Genomic DNA, 26125 nt, shown 5'->3' with positions numbered 1-26125 from the left:
GGCTGGATGGCATCACTGGCTCGATGGACCTGAGTTTGGGTGAACTCCAGGAGTTGGTGATGGACAGGGAGGCCTGGCGTGCTGTGATTCATGGGGTTACAGAGAGTCAGAGACGACTGAGCGACTGAACTGAACTGAACTGCGAGTTAACTGGTGAGCCTGCTGCAGCATTATTGATGCTGGCAGGAGACGCAAGCATCCTGGCTTAGTGGAAGGACTTTCTTCTCATAACAGTCGCGTGGCCAGAGAATGAGCATTTTCTTGTATAGATTCGGTGCACAGGGCCAGGGGACACCTGTAGGGGGTTGTGTTACAGGAGAGGAGCCATCAGGGTGCCTGAATTTTACAATAAGCAGTCAGAGAGGAAGTCTGTCTCTGTCTTCCAAGGCTGTTCACTATATGAACATCCTTGAAAAAAAGTCCAGAGCAAAGGCCGGCAGTGCCTCCACTCACCAGGTGTGCAGAAATGTGGGAGGCCCGTGAGGAACTGCTAACGTCTTTCCCTAGGGCTTGTGTTGACCCCTCGGCGGAGTGGCAGGCGGTGGTGGGTTACGTCCTTGTTGATGGACCATTTGAAGCCTGTGACTCAGCAGGGATGGTTGGGTAGACACATGCTGCTGATCTGTGCTGCACTGGGGGTACTTCTTGGGGTATGGAGGTTGCCTGCTGGACATAGTTGCTTGAAGTTGATTGCATTGACTTGTGGATTCATTTCTCATTTTGAGTTATGGAAAGGGATTGCTAGGAGAGGGACACACTGTGCTCATGAGGTTCTCCCCTACAGAGAGACAGAAATTTAAGTTAATCTAGTACCTGTTTATTGGGCATTTACAGCACGCAGGGAAATTGGGGACATAGAGGGGCAGAGGGCATTAATGACACCCTGGGTCCACACCCTCTGGAAGCATTCATCTAGCAGGTTGGGGTCGTGGCACTGAGGGAGAGCAAGCCCTACAAACGTGACATGGGTAGCTAGGAGACAAGACTTGTGTGCCTGCAACTGGAGTTATATTACTTAATACTGGATAACAAAGTACCTAAGATTAGTGGCTTAAAAGAACGTTAATGATCTTAGTTTCTATGGTTCAGTAATTTGGCGGTGGCTTAACTGAGGAGTTCTAGCTCATGGTTTTCATCTTTGAGTCCAGATGTCAGCCAGGGCTTTGGTCATCTGAAGGCTTGGCTTGGGTTGGAGGATCTGCTCGCGTGGGTGTGGGTGGGGGTCCTGGTTCCTTGCCAAGTGTGCCTTTCTACTTGCTGTTTGTGTCTTTTCACAAGATGGCAGCTGACTTCTCCCAGAGTGAGTGATCCAAGAGAGCTGCAAGTCGGAGGCTGAAGTATCCTTTATGACCTGCCCTCCAAAGACATCATTTCTGCAATGTTCTGATCGCACAAGCCAGTACTACTCAACACCAGGAAACAGATCCCTGGCAACAGTTTGGGAGGCTGGCTACCACAGGGCCAGCAGAAGGACTGCTAGCAGAGGGACTGGGACTGGAGAGCAGAGCCCTCAATTTCCCTGTCTGCTTTTTCTCTTTTATTTCTTTTAATTTTAATGATAAAATATGCATAACATATTTCTTTAAGAAAATTGGAGATACCAAAGGAGCATTTCATGCAAATATAGGCACAATAAAGGGCAAAAACGGCCAGGACCTAGCAGTAGATCCTAGCAGCAGAAGAGATTAAGAAGAGGTGGCAAGAATACACAGAAGAACTGTACAGAAAAGCTCTTAATGACCCAGATAACCACAGTGGTGTGGCCTCTCATGTAGAGCCAGAAATCCTGGAGTGTGAAATCAAGTGGGCCTTAGCTAGTGGAGGAGATGGAATTCCAGCTAAGCTATTTCAGATCCTAAAAGATGATGCTGTTAAAGTGCTGCAGTCAATATGCCAGCAAATTTGGAAAACTCAGCAGTGGCTGTAGGCCTGCTGAGTCTTCATTCCAACCCCAAAGAAAGTTCAAATTACCATACAATTGCACTCATTTCAAATGTTAGTAAGATTATGCTCAAAATCCTTCAAGCTAGGTTTCAGCAGTACATGAACTGAGAACTTCCAAATGTTTTTAAGCTGGATTTAGGAAAGGCAGAGGAACCAGAGAAATGCTGAATCATAGAAAAAGCAAGGGAATTCCAAAAAACGTCGACTTCTGCTGCTTGGACTGCACTAAAGCCTTTGACTGTGTGGATCACAACAAACTGTGGAATATTCTTAAAGAGATGAGAATACCAGACCACCTTATCGGCTTCTGAGAAACCTGTGTGCAGTACAAGAAGCAACAGTTAGAATAGGACATGGAACAGTGGACAGGTTCAAAATTGAAAAAGGAGTACGTCAAGGCTGTGTATTGTCACCCTGCTTACTTATATGCAGAGTACATCATACAAAATGCTGGGCTGGATGACTCACAAGCTGGAATCAAAATTGCTGGGAGAAACGTCAGTAACCTTAGATATGCAGATGACACCACTTTAATGGCAGAAACTGAAGAGGAACTAAAGAGCCTCTTGATGAAAAAGGAGAGTGAAAAAGGCAGCTTAAAACTCAAGAAAAATTGGCAGAACGTCAGGGCCTTGTACATTAAGAGCACCATGGGCAAGACCCAGCGTCTGTACTAAGGCACAGCTTAATAAACCATACTAAACCATCAAAAAAAAAAAAAAAACAAAAAAACAAAAAACTCAGCATTCAAAAAGAGAAGATTATGGCATTCCAGTCCCATCACTTCATGGCAAATAGATGGGGAAAAAGTAGAAACAATGTCAGGTTTCATTTTCTTGGGCTCCAAAATCACTGCAGACGGTGACTGCAGCCACAAAATTATAAGACACTAACTCCTTGGAAGAAAAACTATGACAAATCTAGACAGTGTATTAAAAAGCAGAAACATCACTTTCCTGACAAAGGTCCATATAGTCAAAGCAGGCAGTGGCACCCCACTTCAGTACTCTTGCCTGGAAAATCCCATGGACGGAGGAGCCTGGTAGGCTGCAGTCCATGGGGTCGCTGAGGGTCGGACACAACTTCACTTTCACTTTTCATTTTCGTGCATTGGAGAAGGAAATGGCAACCCACTCCAGTGTTCTTGCCTGGAGAATCCCAGGGACGGGGGACCCCGGTGGGCTGTTGTCTATGGGGTCGCACAGAGTCGGACACGACTGAAGCGACTTAGCAGCAGCAGCAGCAGCATTGTTTTTCCAGTAGTCATGTATGGATGTGAGAGTTGGACCATAAAGAAGGCTGAACGCCAAAGAATTTATGCTTTCAAACTGTGTTGTTGGAGAAGACTCTTGAGAGTCCCTTGGACTGCAAGGAGATCCAACCAGTCAATCCTAAAGGAAATCAACCCTGAATATTCATTGGAAGGAGTGATGCTGAAGCTGAAGCTCCAGTACTTTGGCCACCTGATGGGAAGAGCCAATTCATTGAAAAAGACCCTGATGCTGGTAAAGATTAAGGACAAGAGAAGAAAGGGGTGACAGAGGATGAGATGGTTGTATAGCATCACTGACTCAATGGACATGAGTTTGAGCAAACTCAGGAAGTTAGTGAAGGACAGGGAAGCCTGGCATGCTGCAGTCCATGGTGTCGCAAAGAGTTGGACGTGAGTTAGCAACCGAACAAAAAGAATGCATAGCATACATTTTACCATTTGAACCATTTTAAAGTGTTTGGTTCATCCCTGTCTGGGGATTCCCAGGTGATGCTAGTGGTAAAGAATCCATCTGCCAATGCAAGAGACTCAGGAGACCTGGTTTGGATCCCTGGGTCAAGGAAGATCCCTGGAGAAGGAAATGGCAACCCACTCCAGTGTTTTTGCCTGAAAAATTCAATGGACAGAGGAGCCTGGTGGGCTACAGTTCATGGGGTTGCAGAGAGTCAGACAGGACTGAACACGCACACACCACGCCACCCTCCCCACCGCCCCGTCTACTTTTGTTCCTGATCAGACTCAGCTTCTGCAGGGACTACTTTTGGAACCTCATCCTCAGGTTCCTCAGGTCCCCACCTGCGGGGGGAGCTCGGAGTCTGCCTTGGAGGTGTTGCTGGTGCCCGCCTGGGAACCTGGATGCCTCTGTTTCGCAGCGCTCTCCTGGCAGGGCGCAGGGAAGCAGCAGGTGGCCATGTGCGCCGTTTGCTCCTGGACTGGCTCCCATGTGATTACTACCTCTTCTCCGTGTCACCTTCAGTGTGGAAGCCTCCTCGGCCCTTGCTCTAAGCTGAGGTTCACCTCTCTGAAAGAGGAGCTTGGGCACTGCTGAACCCTGTTGATCTCTGCAAAAGCAAGATGCATTTTCTCCTGAGGTCTGTGGCATTCAGCTCCCAAATGAAGCTTATTTAATAAAGGAATTAGTTCCAATTGAATTCTCAAGATGAAATTATGGATTCTTTGGAAGGGGAATAAAAGGGGCAGTGGGCTCGAAGGTCGAGGAGAAGCTGTTTTCTGAGCATCCATGATGTACACTCTGCAAAACAGTGTTTCCAAACTGACATTGTCGTCGTCCAGTGTTGTGGCTTCTCACACATATCCTGCGAGGACTGCGTTCCATCACAGATGCAGGTGTAGGCCATGGCTTCTTGTGTCTGTGCTTTCCATCCCTGGAGCAGTGCCCCCCAAGCTGACACCTTGGAGTGGCGTCAGATTTCTAACTGTAGGAGACACTAGTTGTTTAACGTCTCCTAGCCTGTGCTCCCTCCTAGGGGTCACTTACCTGCTCTCTGCTCTTAGCCCACGTGCGTCCAGTGAAGGTAGTCCACCCTGGGCTCACCCAGCCAGGCCCTCTGGCCCTGGTCATTGGTCCCAGTGAACGTACGATCCAGGCCAGGCCAGTCAAACCAGGGGCTCAGCTCTGGCACTTTTGTTGAGCAGATGGACCTGCTGCCATCAGCTCACGATCACATGCGGCCACCTGTGCGTCAGGCAGACCCGAGAGACAGCAGGAAGTGGCCAGGCCTTGTTCCTTCCGTGCTCTGGAGCCAGCTGTGGCCAGATCCAGCCCTCTGTATTCTGTCTTGGCTTGAACCAGTTTGGATTGCCATATTTGGTCAATGTGATACACTTCTACTTTTTAAAGATCAGGTGAGTCCACTTCTCCTACGTGGAACCTGATGCTTCAGGTACAGGTGCTGTGGAGGATGGATTTCTTTAGTGTCTTGTGTATGTCACACCATTTGAGTGGTCCAAGGGAGCCCTAAACTGGGCCTACTGCCGCCATGCGTTTATGGGACTTGCTGCCACCAGCCATGGGGAGAGGCCTCAGAATTGCAGGCTTAGGCCAGTGAAAACAAGCCTGAGGTTTGTAGTCAGGCTGTCATAGTCCAGCATGTGCTCTGTCTGTGTCTCACAGTCTCTCTTGGTAAATAGGGAGTGGTCCTTGGCAGATTTGTGTTCTCTCTAGTCTTCAGCCTTCATTGCTTTGGTACCTGTTCTTCCCCCCTCTCTCCTTCCCATCTGCTGGGATCTTCATCCACCAATTATCTTTTCTTCCATCACTCCGGCTCTACCTGTTGATTCCCTTTTTCTCCTATGCACAGATGGCATGACCAAGGCCTCTCCCCAGCCTTGGTTGTGCCATCCTCTAGCTACTAATCTCTTTCCCTTGTCAGCTATACCACTTCCTCCCATCTCATTCGCTCACGCCCGTCTCAGTCTTCTCTGATAAAGGGAACCCCTTTGCCATATCGGAACTGGTGGAACCAGCGTACACAAAATCACAGCACAGCATATAGTCAAGGCGCATGTGGCTCTGTGCATGTGGCTCTGTATGGGTCTCTGGGGCACTGGGTCCTGGGAGCCCCTCAGTTATGGGGAACTCTCCAAGCCCTGAGTGCCACGGCCTCATCTCTGATGAGTTTCTTCTGCTTCTCTCCTGCTTCCACTTCTCTGCTTCATGGTCTCCTTTTTGTTCCTGTCTCTGTGGGTTTTGCCTGTAAGATACTGTTCTTCCTCCACTATAGACTGTCTCCCGTGGCACTCTTGGTTTTAGTTACTAGCTCTGTGCACTTGCTCCTGAATATTTATTTTTGGTCCCAATCTCTCCTGTTACTCACAACTGTTGGATAGATATCTGCAGTTGGGTATTCTACAGGAAACCTCAATTTCAAAGTGGCCAAAATGGACTTCTGCCTCTGCCCATGACAGAGAAAAAGGACTGGATTTATCACAAACAACTTAAAAAAAAACAAAGCAGACAAAATACATGTAGTAACTGCCGTCAGCCATTGAATGAAAAGCAGCACAGGGCAGTGATCTAGGAGAGAAGGAAGACCAATGAGGCGAGGTCGGAACACCTGAGCTTCCTACCTGGAGCAGGTTTCCAGGGAGAGGGGCCCACACAGAGCCCAGTGGTTTCCCTGAATTGAAAGACTGAGTGGAAGATTCAGGGAGGTAAAGTAGCTAAAATTTACAGGCAGAAGAATACCAGAGAAGAGATGGAGGGAGCATGGTAGAGGGCCCTGGAAGTCTGCAGATTCTAGTCAAGTCTTGAGCAGTGTGTCAATGTGAGGAAGGTGCTTGAGGCTGCTGGAAGAACCCTCAGAAGAAGCAGGTAGAACAGTCTTGGAATTTATACAGGCCTGTGTCCCCAGTGGCCAGAGTGGAAAAAGACTGTATCCCACAACACAGGTGGAATGGACACATTTCTTGAAAGGTACAAATTACCAAAGCTTACTCAAGAAAAAAAGTAGATAACCTGAAGGGCCTTGTATCTATCAAAGAAACTAAGTTTACAGTTAAAAACCTCCCCACAAAATAAGCCTCAGGCCCTGATGGCTTTAGTAGGGTATTCTATTAATACCAATCATTTAAGGAAGAAATAATATCAATTCTATTCAAACTCTTGTAGAAAATTAAGATGAGGGGCCACTTCCCAATTCGTTCTATTCTTTAATTTCAAACCCAGAAAAAGATGATACAAGTAAAGGGGACTGCAAGTTATGATTTCTCATGAACATAGATTCAAAAATTCTTAACAAAATTTTAGCAAATTGGATCCTTTATATTTAGCAAAATATAAAGAATACATCATGACCAAGTGGAGCTTATCTAAGGAATGCCAAACAATTTAACATTTGAAAATAGATCAATGTGACTGACCTTTAACAGACTAAAAATGAAAGTCACATGATCATCTCCATAGAGGTAAAAAATAATTTGATAAAATGAAACATCCAAACATGATAAAAAAAAAAACCTTCAGGCATAGACGTCATTTTCTCAACCTGATAACGGGTTTCTATAAAAATCCTTCTGCTAACATCATACTTCATGATGAAAGACAAAGTGCTTTCCCTGTAAGATCATTAACAAGACTAGGATGTCTGTTATTATTTCTACCCACTTCTACTCATTTCTGTCCACTTCTAACAAGTACATGTATTTCTATATATTAGCAATAATCATAATTAAAACAAAATAGTATAATTTGCATTAACATTAAAATTTTGAAACATCTAGAGATAAGTTTGGGGGAAAAACACAAATCCTGTAAACCGAAACCTACAAAACACTGCTTAGAGAAATTAAGAGACCCACATAAATGAAGAGAGAAATATCATGTTTGTGGATCAGAAGACTCAGTATTGTTAAGATTTTTTTAAAAGATCCTACAGCTCAATTCCAGAAAAATAAATGACCCAATCAAAAATGGGCCAAAGAACTAAATAGACATTTCTCCAAAGAAGACATACAGATGGCTAACAAAAACATGAAAAGACGCTCAACATCACTCAGTATCAGAGAAATGCAGATCAAAACCACAATGAGGTACCATTTCACACCAGTCAGAATGGCTGCGATCCAAAAGTCTACAAGCAATAAATGCTGGAGAGGGTGTGGAGAAAAGGGAACCCTCTTACACTGTTGGTGGGAATGCAAACGAGTACAGCCACTATGGAGAACAGTGTGGAGATTCCTTAAAAAACTGGAAATAGAACTGCCTTGCTGCTGCTAAGTCACGTCAGTCGTGTTTGACTCTGTGCGACCCCACAGATGGCAGTCCACCAGGCTCCCCTGTCCCTGGGATTCTCCAGGCGAGAACACTGGAGTGGGTTGCCATTTCCTTCTCCAGTGCATGAAAGTGAAAAGTGCAAGTGAAGTCGCTCAGTCGTGTCTGACTCTTGGCGACCCCATGGACCGCAGCCTACCAGGCTCCTCCGTCCATGGGAGTTTCCAGGCAAGAGCACTGCAGTGGGTCGCCAGTGCCATCTCCGAGAACTGCCTTATGACCCAGCAATCCCACTGCTGGGCATACACACAGAGGAAACCAGAATTGAAAGAGACACGTGTACCCAATGTTCATCGCAGCACTGTTTATAATAGCCAGGACATGGAAGCAACCTAGATGTCCATCAGCAGATGAGTGGATAAGAAAGCTGTGGTACATATACACAATGGAGTATTACTCAGCCATTAAAAAGAATACATTTGAATCAGTTTTAATGAGGTGGATGAAACTGGAGCCTATTATACAGAGTGAAGTAAGCCAGAAAGAAAAACACCAATACAGTATACCAACGCATATATATGGAATTTAGAAAGATGGTAACGATAACCTTGTATACAAGACAGCAAAAGAGACACTGATGTATAGAACAGTCTTTTGGACTCTGTGGTAGAGGGAGAGGGTGGGATGATTTGGGAGAATGGCATTGAAATATGTATAATATCATATATGAAACGAGTCTCCAGTCCAGGTTTGATGCACGATACTGGATGCTTGGGGCTGGTGCACTGGGATGACCCAGAGGGATGGTATGGGGAGGGAGGAGGGAGGAGGGTTCAGGATGGGGAACACGTGTATACCTGTGGCAGATTCATGTTGATATATGGCAAAACCAATACAATATTGTAAAGTTAAAAAAAAAAAAAGACGTATCCATTTATTTATTTTTGGCTGTGCTGGGTCTTTGTTGCTGCCTGCAGGCTCTCTCCAGTCGCAGTGAGTGGGGGCTGCTCGTTGCAGTGGCTTCTGTCTGCAGAGCGTGGGCTCTCGGCACACGGGCTTCAGGAGTCGCCACGTGTGGGCTCAGGAGTTGTGGCTCAAGGGCTCTAGAGGGCTGGCCCACTAGTTGTGGCCCGTTAGTTGCATGTGGGAATCTGCCTGGAGCAGTGATCAAACCCATGTCCCCTACCTTGGCAAACAGATTCTTAAGTACTGGACCACCAGGGAAGCCCTTGTTAAGATGTTAATTCTCTCCAACTTGGTCCTATAGATTCGGCATAGTCAAAACTTCAATCAAGATTCCAGAACTTTTTTTGAAGAAACTGACATGCTAGCTTTAAAATTTGTGTGGGATTACAAAAGTCCTAAAATAGTTAGAATAATTTTTAAAAGAACAAATTTGGAGGACTTGCACAAACTGGACAGGGAGCAGAGAAATGGCTAATTGTGCCCGGGGTTTTATGACCAGGCTGGATTTGGCAAATCTCCTTCCATCCACATCTCATTGTCAAAGTTGAGTCACTTCATGTTATAGAACCAGTGTTGGCACCTTAATCCTCGAGGGTCGTTTTCATCAACTACATGCATCTATCTCTGAATATCTGTCTGCTTTCTGCTTACAGACAGAACCTGCAACCTTCTGTGGGCTGCTCTTGGGTACCAGAGCCTCTTCCCGTGAATGTAGAGAATATTATGTGACATGACTGACTGCTGTGGGAGAAGAAAAGACCAGTATCTTTGCCTTGAGGCAGGTCAGACTCCAAGATGTAATTTATACTTCCCATGGATCAGGCTTGGGACTTTCACCTGCAACCGCATCAGTCACATTCTGTTTGCCTTCTCCCCTTCTCAGCCCTGCTTCCCCCAACCCTGTTGCTAGCATCTTCAGCAGCATATTTTTAACAGATCAATTGCACCCAAGAGAAGCAAGAACTAGTGAGCACTTAGTCAATCTCACAGCACCTTACTTATCCAGCTTTTTCTTTTGGACACTTAAGTCAAGGCTTCTCTTTGTGAAGAAACCTCCTCAGCTTGTCTCCAGTGACTCTGTTGACATGTCTGTCTTCGCTCCCTGGACTGGCTCTCCTGCAGACAGGAATTAAGCCACATTCATCTGTGCATCTCTATGCTCACACAGCCCAGCAGCAGGTACGCAGTGGACACTCTGTTCCTAAACTTTGCATCCCTTCATGAGGTTCTGCTGCAAGGGTAGCATGAGGTATGACCCAAGGGATCTTTGTTCTCTGTCACCTCCCTGATGGAGGGAGCTGAACTGTGCAATAAGACAGCGGGAGAGAGATTCTGGCCTCTCGCTGCTGTCCTCAGGACAGTTTCCCCAAGGCTGGGCTTTGCACGAACAGTTAAATCATGCCCATGTCCCCAGGCATTGCAGCTCCCGAATTACACACTCTGTTGCTTTGCAATTAAGCAATAATGCAATTAGAACTAATGCAGCAGAGATGATGATCTGTGGGGCCCGTTCATAAAGATGCTTCATCTAAATGTTGAGCTCAGTGCTTGGAAAGAATAAACAGACATATTTCTCTTTCTCTTCTTTTTTTTTTTTTCTTTTTACAGAAAAAGGAATTTGTCTCAAAACAGTTGTGGGTTTTATGCGTCATCGCTTCTGTTCAGCCCGCAGCTCTCTGCTGTGGGATGTGTCGCGGTCGCTCCCTTGTGGTACCGCTTTGCTTGTCCCCACTGTGCAGTAGGGCTGCTTGTTCAGGCAGAGCATGCCTCACCACTTGTGCAGTCCCTTCAGTGTGTTGCCACGCAGTGCCTGGGGACCCGATGGCAGTTCCCTTGTACTTGCCACCTTCTTGCCTCTCCTGGGGCCAGTGAGGGGGTGCTGAGTCAGTGTGATGGAGGAGGGGCCGTCAAAGCAGAGTGTCATCCCTGCGGCACAAGGTTTCCATGGCAGTGGCCCCACGATGGGACTCCTTGGCATTTCTTTGTCAAGATGGAGAAAGTCAGCTCTGGAGACTCCAGAGTGACATGGCTCCCTGGCTCCCCAAGCTGGTCTGATGAGCACAGGACAGGCAGCACAGCAAGTGCTTCATAAGCATCATGTCCTGTATTGTGAGACAGTAACCTGCCTATATTATTGGTTATGATAGTCTTCCCTATTTAAAATTAAATTTTTTCCCCGATATTATTGCTTACTAAAGTTCAGTTCAGTTCAGTTCAGTTGCTCAGTCGTATCTTTGCGACCCCATGAATCGCAGCATGCCAGGCCTCCCTGTCCATCACCAACTCCCGGAGTTCACTCAGACTCACATCCATTGAGTCGGTTGATGCCATCCAGCCATCTCATCCTCTGTCCTCCCCTTCTCCTCCTGCCCCCAATCCCTCCCAGCATCACAGTCTTTTCCAATGAGTCAACTCTTCGCATGAGGTGGCCAAAGTACTGGAGTTTCAGCTTTAGCATCATTCCCTCCAAAGAAATCCCAGGGCTGATCTCCTTCAGAATGGACTGGTTGGATCTCCTTGCAGTCCAAGGAGACTCTCAAGAGTCTTCTCCAACACCACAGTTCAAAAGCATCAATTCTTCGGCACTCAGCTTTCTTCACAGTCCAACTCTCACATCCATACATGACCACTGGAAAAACCATAACCTTGACTAGACGGACCTTTGTTGGCAAAGTAATGTCTCTGCTTTTCAATATGTTATTTAAGTTGGTCATAACTTTCCTTCCAAGGAGTAAGCGTCTTTTAATTTCATGGCTGCAGTCACCATCTGCAGTGATTTTGGAGCCCAGAAAAATAAAGTCTAACACTGTTTCCACTGTTTCCCCATCTATTTCCCATGAAGTGATGGGACCAGATGCCATGATCTTCATTTTCTGAGTGTTGAGTTTTAAGCCAACTTTTTCACTCTCCTCTTTCACCTTCATCAAGAGGCTTTTTAGTTCCTCTTCACTTTCTGCTATAAGGGTGGTGTCATCTGCATATCTAAGGTTATTGATATTTCTCCCGGCAATCTTGATTCCAGCTTGTGCTTCTTCCAGCCCAGCGTTTCTCATGATGTACTCTACATATAAGTTAAATATGGTTAAGTTACCCAAATTGTTTTGTATTCAGTTGAATCATGTGAAATTGCTAATATTTGACTGTTCTGAACTATAAAAATGGCAAATTTGCTGTTATTTCATCATTTGATCAATAAGAATGGCAACTTTAGATAATTCAATCTAGTAATTTTACTAATGCTTGGGAAACTAAACATCTGGGACCCTGTGATATAGTTGGCAAGAATTTCATGCCAAGATTGGGTGGATTTAGAGTTGAATTTGGGCTTTCCTGTTAGCTCAGTTGGTAAGGAAGCCGCCTGAAATGCAGGAGACCTGGGTTCGATCCCTGGGTTGGGAAGATCCCCTGGAGAAGGGAAAGGCTATCTACTCCAGTATTGTGGCCTAGAGAATTCCAAGGACTGTATAGTCCATGAGGTCACAAAGAGTCAGAATGGACTGAACGATTTTCACATTCACTTTCAAAGTTGAATTTGGTTTTTACTTCTACCAACCCTGATAACTCCCTTGTCTGGATGAGTCTCTGGAGTGAAACTCACAATTCATGTCCTTCCCATCTCACAGGTCACATGCTTTTTAAATGGTAAAGTGCCCTGTGCATGAGGGTTAATGACCTGCAGCTGGGAGGATTCTTATGCATCATGGTGAAACTCTTGGCTTGGACTTTCTGGGAGCAAAGTGTACCTTCTTTAAACTCCAAGTTTTATCTGTTTGGGATGAAGACCCTTGGGGCCCAGCTCTGGGGACTGGCCATGGTTGTCTTCAAGAGGCTAAATCCTGTATCTGATAGGGTGGCATCTCATTCAAAAGCCAGAACAATTGGGCTAAAAGTGCAAAAATCAATCAGTTGCATTGTCTCCAGAAAGTTATGCAACCAATTTGGATCTTTTTTAAAAAAGAAATTAATTAAAAAAATAAAAACCTCAATCAATTCAATTTCCCTTCTCAGGGTGGCTTAGAGACCATGTTATTTATAAAATGTTTTGAAATTCTTAGAATAATATTAAAGAGGAAAAAAGTACCATTCTTTGAGAATTTCTAACTTTTAAACCTCATAAAGTGACTTTACTCAACATTCTATCTATGAAAAATCTCTACTAACTATGTTCTTCTAAAGGGCCTGATACAGTGGTAAGTGATATTCCTATTATAGACTTGGAGGAATTTAAGCATTCTCAGGTGACTTTAAGACCTCCATGACAATGTCTAGTCAGCCTTTGGAAATTGTGGACGTTGTTGGTTCCCTGCCCATATTCTGTTACCTGTCTCACTTTTGTGCTTGTGAGCCCTGCTTCCAACAGACAGCACCTGCATCTCTTTCTTAGAGGACTCCTTTGTCACTGGACACCATAAGCCAAGGGATTCCCACATGGCTCAGTGGTAAAGAATCTGCCTGCCAATGCAGAAGACGCAGGTTTGATCCCTGGGTTAGGAAGATTCCCCTGCAGAAGGAAATGGCAACCCACTCTAGTATTCTTGCCTGGAGAATTCCAAGAACAGAGGAGCTGGATGGGCTATAGTCCATTGGGTTGGAAACAGTCAGACGTGACTGAGTGACTGAGCATGCGCTCATCCACGCACCATAAGCCAGGAAAGCCAGGGAATCAGCAGTTCCAGGTGAGTTCTCAAGAGTAACAGGACTTCCTGTCTAAAAACCACAGCTCCCTCATTCCTTGGTGGGATAACTCTCAGGTGTGATTCACTGTCTTGCAGAGTTCCACATCCCCATCGTGGTAACTAGCCTGATCCATACCCTTTATTGGCTACCTGCCTTTCCTGGTTCACTTTCCCTGTCCACTAGAGATATTTCATGATCTTCCAAACATCTTCATCCCAGTAGCTGCATCTGGGGTGACTCAAACTAAGACGTTCAGTAATATGGGGATGATGTCTGTGTGGGCCCACCATTTAGCTAGCCTTGTAGGCTGCAGTCCATGGGGTTGTGAAGAGTCGGACACGACTGAGCGACTTCACTTTCATGCATTGGAGAAGGAAATGGCAACCCACTCCAGTGTTCTTGCCTGGAGAATCCCAGGGATGGCGGAGCTGGGCTGCCATCCGTGGGGTTGCACAGAGTCGGACATGACTGAAGTGACGTCGTTGTCGTCGTCGTCGTAGTAGTTAGTAGTAGTAGTAGAAGTAGTTAGTAGTAGTAGTAGTAGTTAGTAGTAGTTAGTAGTAGTTAGTAGTAGTAGTAGAAGTAGTTAGTAGTAGTAGTAGTTAGTAGTAGTAGTAGTAGTAGTATAGGATTATCCATGACAGGCTACTCCTTGGGCATGTTGGATAGCGGCTTATATAACACTGTGTATAATAATTGTGATTATAAGAATGTACGCATTGTCCCCAGAGATCTAGTTGCTGTAGCCAAATTGTAGTGTACTTGCCTTCTGGAGCAGTCCCTCAGCTTTGCTTTCAGGAGCGTTCTTCTCCCGCCCTCAGCCTGAGCTCCAGTAAGAGGCTTGTAACTCATGTTGGCCAGTGAAAGTGCCACATCTCCCTGGCTACTGTGCTTGGCTCTCGGTTTGGTGCATAACCCAACCCAGACCAGTGAGAGGCAACCCCAGGTCTTTTCCTGAAGTTTTAAGGAGAGAGGTGGTCTCTTTCCACAGGTTGCTAAACTAGTGGGGTACAGGCTGGAGAGGGGCCTGGCTCGACACCTGTGAGCCCTAAGGAGAGAGCACGGGGAGCTGGAGGAGAAGAGGGCCTGGTAGTGGTCTTGTCTGCGCTTCTCATCACATGAGTACTCTCCCAGAGTTGTTTTTCTGTCACTTGGGATTGAACCAGTCCTGACCAAGAGGGTTTTTCTGGGGGAGTACAGGGTTCCCTTCTCAGAAATCGCTTCCTTAATGGAAGTCTAGGTGACTCCTGGGTATGGTTACTAAGAAGAAAACTTCTGCCTCTGGTGTCAGGCCTACAGAAGATTCAAGTCTGTGAAGACTTCAGGCTTGTTCTGGGTCCTAATGCTGGGTGTTTTGCATGTGTTGGGAAACTTGCCATTGGTGGCTTTTCCTAGAAGAGAGGTATGTAGTGTTTGGATGAAAAGGTCGGGTACAGAGACACTGAGATGCTGAGTAGTAAGCGTCGAGGCCGCATGCTTTGTGCAGCCCCACCGTGGAGCCCGGCGCCGGGTGGGCCTCCCCAGCCCCTGGGGCCTCACGGACAGGCTCCATCACAGTCAGGTGATGGCCTCTCCACTGAGGTTGTGTTGCTGCCCTAAATGGGCACCCTCCACAGCCCATGGTGGTCTGGCCATCTCCCAACTGGCTGTTAAGAGGGGAAGAGCTGTGAGGGGCGGGTGAACACAGCTGAGAAGAGCAGTTGGCGTGGGAGCGCCTGGGACTGGCCGTCGCTGAGGCCACAGACAGGGCAGGGTGGGGCTGGCGTGGGTGGAGACGAGGGGCTGGGGCCACCCCAGGGACTGGGGGGAGGACCACCGAGGCAGCTGACGCGGCCGCACCGCAAGTGCTGTGTCGCCAAAATGTAAAAGCGCTGCCTTTAATTAATCGGTGATCCTTGACATGATGGTGTAAGCTCTAGGCTGGGGTCAGGGTCTGAGTTGATCTGCTTTGATCAGTACTTGGTAAAAGTAATTACTTGGCTGTAAGTTTAATGGTTTGGTTTGTAGGCTGAGTTAAATGTCCCTGTGTAAAAAAAAAGGCCCCTCAAAATGTCATTGATAGCTCACTCCTATCATATCTCAACAGCAAGAATCATCTTCCTTTCTGTCTTTGCTGCTTAGCAAAGAGGTTTCTGTTGTTGGGGGTGGGGAGGGTGGGCACTTCCTCAGTGAGACTGAAGAGGGATGAGTGTGTCCTTGGCTATGAAAAGTACGGACTGTACACTCACACCAGACCACCTGTACCCCAACCTGCATTTTAGGAGGAGTCTCCAGTGGCTCATGGCACATGTATAATGGATTCACTGTAGTATCTGACCAGATCACAGGGACACCCTGTTCCCTCGCCAGCAGGATGGAGTGGGGCTTGCAGCCCTGTTGGATGCCTTGACCCCAGCTCCATGTTGTGTTTGTTAGGGTTAAGGCTGGTTATCTGACCTGAGACTGGCCAATCAGAGCCCTTCTCTTGGTTTGGAATAGGACTCGTGTGTGTGTGTGTGTGTGTGTGTGTGTGCGCGCGCGCGCGCGCGCGTGCCCGTGCACGTGCGCGCGTGCCAGAGCAGGCGTACACCTTCTCCTTGGGCAACTGATGTATAACAGGTCTACTTGGGATGGATCGCCGTTCACCAGCTGCAGGGCCCTGAGTAAAGGAAGCCAGTTGGTAGACAGAAGACAGAAGTAAATGTGTTTGACAGTGCGTCGCTTGCCCGTACACTGCGAAGCAAGCAGAATGCCTTCCAGAATGATCTGCCTGAGGACCGTGAAGCAGGGGCATTCGCCCATGGGATCCTCCAAGGCACCGCCCATCCTCAGTGTGCTTCTGCTGTGTCTGCTCTTGATGGAACAGGCTCCACAGCTTAGAGGAAACCCCTGGTAGAAAAGCAGAGAACACAGGCTACACCTTGAGGAGGGCCCTCAGTCTTTGTCTGGAAGCATCCACCGTAGCACTATGAAGTCAGAGAGGGCTGAGATAAAGTTCTGTGTGGCCCAGAAAGTACCTCCACGGTCAGGACACACCAACAGTCACACCTCCACCCCTCACAACTCCTGTGCCTAAATAACTCAGAAGCAGGAACTCGTGTCCGACTCTGCGACCCCATGGACTGCAGCATGCCAGACTTCCCTGTCCGTCACCATTTTCTGGAGTTTGCTCAAGCTCATGTCCATCAAGTTGGGATTATGCCATCCAACCATCTCATCCTGTCACCCCCTTCTCCTCCTGCCCTCAATTCTTCCCAGCATCAGGGCCTTTTCCATTGAGTCGGCTCTTCACATCAGGTGGCCAAAGTATTGGAGCTTCTGCATCACAGCATCAGTCCTTCCAATGAATATTGAAGGTTGATTTCCTTTGGGGTTGACTGGTTTCATCTCCTTGCTGTCCAAAGGACAGTTTGTCTCCTTGCTGTCTCCTTGCTCTCAAGAGTCTTCTCTAACACCACGGTTCAAAAGCGTCAATCTTCGGTGCTCAGTCTTCTTTATGGTCCAACTCTCACATCCATACATGACTTTAACTGTATAGCTTTAACTGTATAGACCTTTGTTGGCAAAGTGATGTCTCTGCTTTGAAATATGCTATGCAGGTTTATCATAGTTTTTCTTCCAAGGAGCAAGCATCTTTTAATTTCATGGCTTCAGTCACCATCCCCAGTGATTTTGGAGCCCAAGAAAATAAAATCTGTCACTGTTTCCACTTTTCCCTTATCTATTTGCCATGAAGTGATGGGACCAGATGCCATGATCTTAGTTTTTTGAATGTTGAGTTTTAAGCCAGCTTTTTCACTCTTCTCTTTCACCCTCATCCAGAGACTCTTTAGTTCTTCACTTTCTGCCTTTAAAGTGACATCATCTGCATATCTGAGGTTGTTGATGTTTCTCCCAGAAATCTTGATTCCAACTTGTGCTTCATCCAGCCCAGCATTTCACATGATGTACTCTGCATATAAGTTAAATAAGCAGGGTGACAATATATAGCCTTGTCATAGTCCTTTCCCAATTTTGAATGAGTCCATTGTTCCATGTCCAGTTCTAACTGAACGGAATGTAGTAGATGCCCCAAATTGGCATGGCTGAAGTTATCACTTCAAGTGGCATTTACAAATAATCTTTCAGTGGAACTTCCCTTTTAATCTTTACCAACAGTATAAATGGGGAAATTGAGAACTTATTTATAGTAATAAACAAGGACAGAAACCTCTGAACTTTCTCCCTGGTTTTATGGACTTCTGTGATTTCTATTTTGCAGAAAATGCGCACGGTAGCATGCCTAACACCATGCAGCTCTTTAATAAATAAAAACCAATTGATGAAATATTTCCTGCCTGATAAATTATTTTCTTAGTCCCTGTCTCATGAAATTTAGGAGGGAAATGGCAAAATTTTCATTTATTTGATGATTTTAGTTTTCTACACAGTCAACAGATGCATCCTTTGGACTTGGGTCTGCCTATTCATATGTGGAATCTCCACGTGCCTCGTGTTTCTGTTGTCCCAGGCGAGTCTCCGTGGCCCGCTCTGGCAAGGCTGAGAGCAGAAGAGCTGAAGTTTCTTCAGTCTTGTTGGACTGGAGTTTTCCCTGTTATTTTGATTTGTGACGTGGTTGACCTCCCCCACACCTGTCTCTGTTGTGGCAGGTGCCCTCTGATTCACGCAGTGCAGCTCTGTCTCCCAGGCGCCACTCAGAGCGGGCCCCTCGCTGTGGCTGACTCAACTCTGTGCACGCTGCCTGCCGCAGTCCGTTGAGAGCTGGCTCCATGTCCCCGACTGGGCTCCGAGACTCCACAGGGCTGCCTTTTGCTCAGACAGCCCGAGACTCACTGGTTCTTGTTTCCGTATCTCAGCACACCTTGAAAAGAGATGTAATAAGGCCTCTACTTCTGTGATAGCTGTTCATGAAAAAGCTCTGAAAAGTGAAAGCGCTAGTCGCTTAGTCATGTCCTACTCTTTCCTCTGTCCATGGGATTTCCCAGGCAAGAATATGGGAATGGGTTGCCATTTCCTTCTCCAGGGGATCTTCCCAACCCAGGGATTGGACTCAAGTCTCCTGCATTGGCAGGTGATGCCTTTACCACTGAGCCAGCAGGGAAGCCCCACTGGGAAGTCCACCTTTATAATTGAATCTTCCTTTGTATATGTGTGTTTGTGTGAGGGAAATTGTCTTTTCTTTAATTAAAAATGTTTTAGTAAGTGTTCATCACAGAAAAATTGAACCTCACAGCCAGACGTAAACACCATCCCAGCCACCACTGGAGACATAAGCTTTTAACACCTTGGTGTATAACCTTCTAAACTTTATTTCTGCATGTCTGCTTCACTGTCTGTATAATGAAGCTGGAATTCAAATCCTCTGTTAAACGTACTGTAGGAGCCTGCTACTTAAAGGAATTCTAAAGTGATTCTTTTGGGGATGTGAATCATTCTTCTGGGATTTATTTGTGCTACTGGGTCAGGCCAAATTTGGAAGTCATAAACTGTTTATGGTTGGGGGTCTGGGTGTCTGACAGTTTTTGAAAATTTCTGTCTTTACCTCTGCCTCCATATCCATCCATCCATCCATCATCCATTTGCTTATATTTCCTAACCGAGTGTTGAGAGATTAACATAAAGAGACAGGCAGGGAAGCCAGGGCTGACTTGATTGAGTGCCCTCCGCAGGGAGCCTCACACACTCAGTGCCACATATTTATGGCGTGCCCCAAGGACTGGATTACATGGCAAAAGATTAACATCCCTGCCGCAGAAATTAAAAATGTTCTATTATTTGCAGCATGGAGCGGACTAGCTGAAGATGAGCATCTTCTCTTTGAACAATGTAATTGAATGTCTCTCAGCCTGAACCCCTTGCTGTATTGATTTGAATTAATAATTTGTACATTTGTAATCTCCTGGCTTCCCCAGTCCAGGAGTGCCCCACACATCACAACACTGTGTGGCTGCCTCCTCCCCAGCCATCACCTCTAGTCTGGAAGCCTTGACAGTTCTATGGACAATTAATCAGTCAAATGGAATCAGTTTTTTTTGATAAAGGAGAGCTGTCCATGTAAAACTGACATTCCGTTTTATGGGAATTAACATTCTGAAAAGTGACTGTGATCTGCCTTAGTTTAAAAAACCAATTCCTTAGGGCCAGTTTGGAGAAGGTATGGGAAGTGGTGATGGTGGGATCATATTTTTACCATGGAAGTGCTTGGGGCTGGGTCAGTGGAGGGAGCTGGAATAATAATACCAAGCCTTTTGGTGTTTAAGGGGCAGGAATCTGTTTGCTGCTGCAAAGCGTATTAGTCAGCTATGTGAAGTATGTTGGTAGATTTTGTTGTAGACACACAGCAGACCTTTCAAACAAAAATGGAAAATTTTGTATACTATAATTTACTAAAAAAAAAAAAAGGCACAGAAAAAAATAGCATTTGCATGGAAAAAGAAACTCAGGGTATTTGCAATCCAATTTAACTTCTTTGATGTGTACTTATATAAAAAACTGGATACATGTTATTTGAAAACATAAATTACTTGCTTTGGGAATGGGTTTCTGGTGAACCCCGAATATTGTCTTGCTCCAGTGTCTCTGAGGAGCATTCTGGATGGCTGCTTTCTGGCCCTGTAAGGGACCACAGCTGTCAGAGGCTGCTGAGGGGAGAGGAGGGTTGGAGACCCAGGACCTCCCGGGTGCACGCTCATGTGCCTGCAGGCGCTCGCAGACTGTGTATCTGCACGCTGCAAGCTGGGTGAGGCGACAGGGAGTGGTAGAGCTTGTAGGGAAGTGGGGAGACTGTTCTTTTGTAGGGGACAGCAACTGCTTGGCACCTACATTCACTGCGTGGGAATGTGGGCCTCTTGGGGAATGAGGGCCACATACTACATTTTTTTTCAGGGGAAGACAGAAATTTGAGTTTTACACAAGAGTTCCCAATGTTGTGAAGTAATAATAAAAATCCTTGTTCAGGCCAAACAAACATCCTTGTGTGGCCCACAGACTGCCAGTTTGCAACCTCTGGGTGGGAGACTGAATTGAGACATGCATTGTCTTGGGGCTGTGGAAAGAGAAAGTTATTTTGCTTTTGGTTTTAATATAAATCCCTGATAGTTTACAGTTTTTTGCTTCTTTTGTTTTTAATTTCATCTGCACAGAATTGATTAATCATTGTCCTTATTTATGATAGGCTCTTATCATTGATTTGTGTATGGCTTCATTCATTCATTCATTCAAAATAATACCAACTTCACCACTCAATTCAAAAACTGGTTGTGGTAATTACCTACATCCACCTGTGGGTGCCTCTCTCCCCTACCCCCGTTTCCTGCCTCCCTCCGTCAAGGAATCCATATTCATCACTCCCTTACTTTCCTTCTTAGTGAATTTTATCTCATCTTGTGTGTTTTTAAGAGTCCATCCATCCATCCATCCATCTATTGGTTTTAGTTGGATTTTAACTTTATGAAAAGAGTATTATAGCAATACTATATGTACTTCTGGGGGGCTTACTTTTTTCAACTAACAGATGCTGAGATGTAGTTCATTCACTTTGTCTCGTGTGTAATGCGCCAGCAGCATGTTCCACAGCAGATTCAGCCGTTGTCTTGACTATGGGGACTTGCCTGTTTCCAGGTTACATGAATGGTGCTGCCGTGTACTTGTGTTTATATTGTCCCTGGGGATATGAAGTGGAACTCCTGGGTCAAAAGGCATGTATGTGAATGTTCGATTTTAAGAATTAGTGCCAAGTGTTTTCCAGTGACATTAGACCAGTCCACCCTCCTGCAGTTAGGTGGCTCAGTGGTACAGGAATCCACCTGCAGCGCAGGAGATGAGTGTTCCTCTCTGGGTCGGGAAGATTCCCTGGAGAAAGAAATGACCATCCACTCCAGTAGTCTTGCCTGGGAAATCCCATGGACAGAGGAGCCTGGTGGGCTACAGTCTGTGGGGTCGCTAAGACTTGGACACGACTGACGCAGCTGAGCTTGCACACACGCACTTGAGTGGGTATAATCGTTGTGCCTTTGATTTATAGTACTCTTATCGCTTTGAGGCTGAATACCTTTTATGCATTTTCTGGACATATTTTCTCTTCCGTGATACGGTGGTTCATGTCTCTTGTCTAATTTGCCATTGTATTATTTGTGGTTTTCCTACTGATTTCCAGGAGTTGTTTATACATACTTGATTCTAATCCTTTGTTAGTTGTATTTTATGGATTCTTTCCACTTTCTTTATGGTGTCTTTTGATAAATGATCTTAATTATAATGCAGTCAAAATCATCTATCTTTTCTTTTATAGTGACCACTTTTGGTGTCTTATTTAAGAAGTCCTCCCTGATTTCAAAATCTAAAATATATCTATATTTTCTAAGAGTATTACTTATCACTTATTATTATCACTTATCACTTACTGAATCACTTATTATATAGTAAAAATTATTACTTATCACTTCCCCCTTAAAAAAATCAGATGCAGGGAGCAAATCTGATTTTTGCTATATTTTTCTTAGTTGCTGGTAGATGAGGCTTGATGTGAAGTCGTGTTTTTGACTTGAAATGTATTTTTAGTGCTCCATGGGTCTTTGTCATTTAAAGGGGTCACTGCCAGTGTTGTTTCCAGACTTTAGCTCATGTGGTGTCTGCAGCCACAAAATAGGGCGAGTCCTTCCTAAAGGACATGGGTTCTCCATGCATCGTAGGGTTCCTGGGGCCCCAAGGAGGAGGTAAGGTCTCCTCCGGGCTGAGGAGGGCAGGGGCTCTTCGGGCCAGCAGCGTCACTGTGCAGGTCGGTTGAATTGGCGCCCAGTCCCTCTGCGTCCTTTCCCGCCCCCACCTGGGAGGAGAGTTAGAGGGCAGACTGCTAAGCAGACAGGCACACAGGGGCAGAGGCACCGGGCCGCCTGCCACTCGTTATCCGGGGGATGAAGGGGTTGTGCCCTTTGAACCCTGACAGGATGGCTGCGGATGTCTGATGGAGAGAGGGGCCTCTATGGGAAAGCAAGGCAAAACTGGGTAAAAACGGGTGTGGGAGAAGCCCCTTGGCTATAAGCGCAGCGCACAGATGGCTCATCTGGTATACCACCGAGGCCGGTCTAGGATCAATCAGACCGAGCGCTCCTTCTGACTCAGAGCGGTAACTGAGACTGTGCGGTGGAGGTGGAAACAAAACTGGGAGTGCACTGGCCCTGGTCACATCCCCTCCCGTCAGACGCGGGGGTTCCTGTCCTTCCCCCACACTGTGCCCCGAGGTGCTGCCTGAGGGCCCAGGTGGACCAGCAGCATGAGGTGCCAGCCCCTTATCACAGCTGGGGTGCAGGGGCGGCTCCCCACATACCTGGCTCCCCCTGCCCTGCACTCTCCCCATCTCGCTCCACCTCTGGCTAAGGTGCAGGTTGCCCGCCATCATCTCCCTCCTCTTCCCCTCTGCCTCCGTGCCCTCATTTTGGTGCTGGTCGCCATGTTGACCGTCCCTTCCCCAGTCCCTCCAAGCAGAGCGGGTGGTTGTCACAGGCTGGGGCCAGAGCTCCTGAATCACCCACAGTGTGTTCTTCCCAAATTGAAATAAGTTGTCTTGTCCTTGGACCCCTGTCTGCCCGGGGCTGGGACCAAAACCAAACGAAAAGGTGCTTTGGGTTGAGTCCAGTCCCATGTTTTCTCTTTTTGGTGGGTGCTTAGCCCTCCCGGTTTGTATGCATCCCATAATATTCAACGCAAACGACTCATTCTTGGTCCTTGTCTAGGAGGGTGGCATAAAGGACGCCAGAGGGCATGTACCCAGATCCCATCAGCCTGCTCAGTGGGTCTGCAGGGGCTGACTTCCCTTTCTCCTGTGAGTTCAGAGCACTGACCAGCAGGGAGGCTGGTCCTTGGGGGTCCCAGGGTCAGAGGGATTTGCTGCTGCCACCTAAGGACCCTGATTCCTCCATTCTTCCATTGTCCTCTCTTGGTGGGGAGGCAGTGGAGCTCCCACTTCAGGGAAATTGCTAAGGTTCATCCATGACTTCCTTCCCAGGAGACCGTGATCTCCAGGGAGAGACTTGAGGGCTTGTTCCTCTGGGTGCAAGGCGCTGCTTCAGTGTTGAAAAGGGGCAGCCCATGGGAACAGTTCGCCAAACACACCTGCCTCCTCTTCCCCACACGCACCCCACACGCAGGGCCAGTCGCTTCCGGGCAGGGACCTGGCTGACTGCACGTGTGCAGAGGGGTCTGGTTTTGGCGATGGAAGATGGCTCCCTGGCTCCTGCCCCTGGAGTGATCTGGCACAACATTAGCCCGTCACTGACACATTGTTTCCATTCAGCCCAGCATCCAGGAAGTCCCTTTTTCTTTTCAAGCACAGACGCCTGTATTTAACATGACAGCCCAGTGCAGTATTGAGTTAACTATAAACAGCGATGATCCTTCTGGACAGAATCACTGTCCACCAGACAAAATGATTAAACTTACAACTCGATTGGTGCTGGTCAACATAAATGAAATGTGAAACAGCTTTATGCAGCCACTAAAAACAGCTGGCTCAAGGTCATCTTCTCACAGGTATCCCAGTCTGTCAGCTCCACACTGGGCCTCTCTGCACATGTGGGACTGTCCAAAAAACTTTTACTTTCTCTTTCCTCTCAAATAAATATGGCAGTACCTTGCTGAATTTGTAGGGATAGGCTGGATTATGCTGCAATAACTAACAACTCCAAAGCTCAGTGGCCTGAAATGGTAAAGGCCAATCCCTCATCGTGCTGCATTTCCAAAGCCGGCCTGCAGAGGGGGCTCTGCCCATCGTAGAAAGTCGGGACCTAGGCTGGCAGAGTGTTTTATTATCTTGAAAGTTGCCGGTTGTCCTAGGGGGAAAGGAATGCTTCTTGCATTAGTGATCCAGTGTCTGGGACTGGAAATCGTATACACCCCTCTGTTCTCAACTCAGTGGCCAGAGCAGGTGACACGGCCCCAACTGGCACAGGGTGCCAGCCGGTGAAGAAGTAATAATGTCTGGTGAGCAACACCAGTGACAAGCACATTTGTTTAAAAACTGGCTAGATTTTAAACGAAGCCATGGGATCTGGCAACTTAGTGCGCTCTTGTCATGGAATGAAGAATAACACCCCCCAGGGCTTGTCTATTTCTTTGAGACGTGTAACCTCCTTCCCTTGTGGCTCAGCTGGTAAAGAATCGACCTGCAATATGGGAGACCTGGGTCTGATCCCTGGGTTGGGAAGATCCCCTGCAGAAGGGAAAGGCTACCCACTCCAGGATTCTGTCCTGGAGAATTCCACGACTGTATAGTCCATGGGGTCGCAAAGAGTCGGACATGACTGAGCGACGTTCACGTTCAACCTGCCCTGAACACACACGTTTCAGAGGCTCAACACAATCTCTAGATGCATGAGCAAAGAGTGTGGAATGCCCCACTCTCTCCCCAAATTCTCTCCTCAAACTAGCAGTGACTCCAGCCACAGTAATCACGTCTGGACGCATAATCTCTAACTGGGCAAATGCATTGACAGGTAGTTAAGCCGGAAGGGAAAGAATGGCTCTTGATTTATATCACAGCTCTTTCCAATAATTCCTTTCCTTGAGGACCAGGACTGGGGGTGCAGTCCTCAAGGTTCCCTGTCCCTGGCGGAGGCTGGGCAGGCGCTCTGTTCTGCCCAGTGTGGCCTTGGCCAGGAGCCCTGGGCTGCAGCCAGCCCCCAGTGCAGCTGGCAGCAGAGACCAGGAGGGCACAGCACTCGGCATTTGGGCTGCTCGGGGCACCACGGCTTAAATTCATACATGTCTGTAGAAAGGTTATTTCAAAGTTGTTTTTTATTCAACTGCTATTCAGCAATATACAGTACAGTTTATAAACGAGTGTCTGACCTTGTTTCCAATCTTTATTTAAAAATAAATATTATTGACAGTGAATTTTAATTATGATAAGATGTCTTTTTTAATCAAAGTGTCTCAAAAGAAATAATTTAATAAAAAAGAAAACCCCCCAAAGAAAAAAGTAAATTAAAAAATTTCCTAAACACAATAATCTACTAAAAATATTTTGCTTTGTCAAAAAGGCTTTGACCTGACATTTTTACATAGTATCCTAAAGATAACTGCTCAACAGTTCGTGCAAAATGAAGACTTGGAAGAAAAGTTTGAAAAGAAAAATACATTAAAATAGAGAAATCATTGATCCCATCCATGCATACTGCACGGTCCAAACTCCATCTTATTTGGAAACTAGGTGCATTATTTTAGGTTGTCTACATTTGTGTAACTTCCCCCAAAAATATGGTTTATTTGCTTTCCACATGGACTTGGTCATGCGTCTCTGAGTCTGTCTGTGTCCATCTGGTGATGCGGTCCTCACCCAGGGACTGGGCAGCCGTGCAGGCCGCTTAGGAGCACAGGCCGGTGAGTCTGTCAGGGCCCCACCAGCAGGTGCAGGAACTCATGTAGGGCCAACAGGAACAGGGACAGGAGCGGGTCTGTGGCGTAGTTTGGGCCGGTGCCTGCAGGGGATGAGAGAATGGGCAGGGTTATCTCCTGGGAGCAGGTGGGGTGAGGGGGTGGGGGGCGGATGAGACCCCCCC

General features: G+C 46.7%; 2 protein-coding genes across 17 annotated transcripts in view; one reads left to right on the top strand and one right to left on the bottom strand.

The window, feature by feature from the left end:
• The window catches only part of LOC129632547 (uncharacterized), a 94370-nt gene that overhangs the window by 59112 nt on the left and 9133 nt on the right, over positions 1 to 26125 (top strand). The window lies entirely within an intron of this gene.
• VSTM2B (V-set and transmembrane domain containing 2B) overlaps positions 25344 to 26125 on the bottom strand; it is a 28603-nt gene continuing 27821 nt past the window's right edge. The window contains exon 5 of the mRNA XM_055554293.1: positions 25344 to 26044. Coding sequence (XP_055410268.1) covers positions 25956 to 26044 — 89 coding nt within the window. The 3' untranslated portion in view covers positions 25344 to 25955. The remainder of the gene's footprint in view (positions 26045 to 26125) is intronic.

Source organism: Bubalus kerabau, chromosome 17, assembly GCF_029407905.1.
Source record: "Bubalus kerabau isolate K-KA32 ecotype Philippines breed swamp buffalo chromosome 17, PCC_UOA_SB_1v2, whole genome shotgun sequence".
Taxonomy (NCBI): Eukaryota; Metazoa; Chordata; class Mammalia; order Artiodactyla; family Bovidae; genus Bubalus; species Bubalus kerabau.
This window is presented reverse-complemented; position numbering and strand designations above follow the sequence as displayed.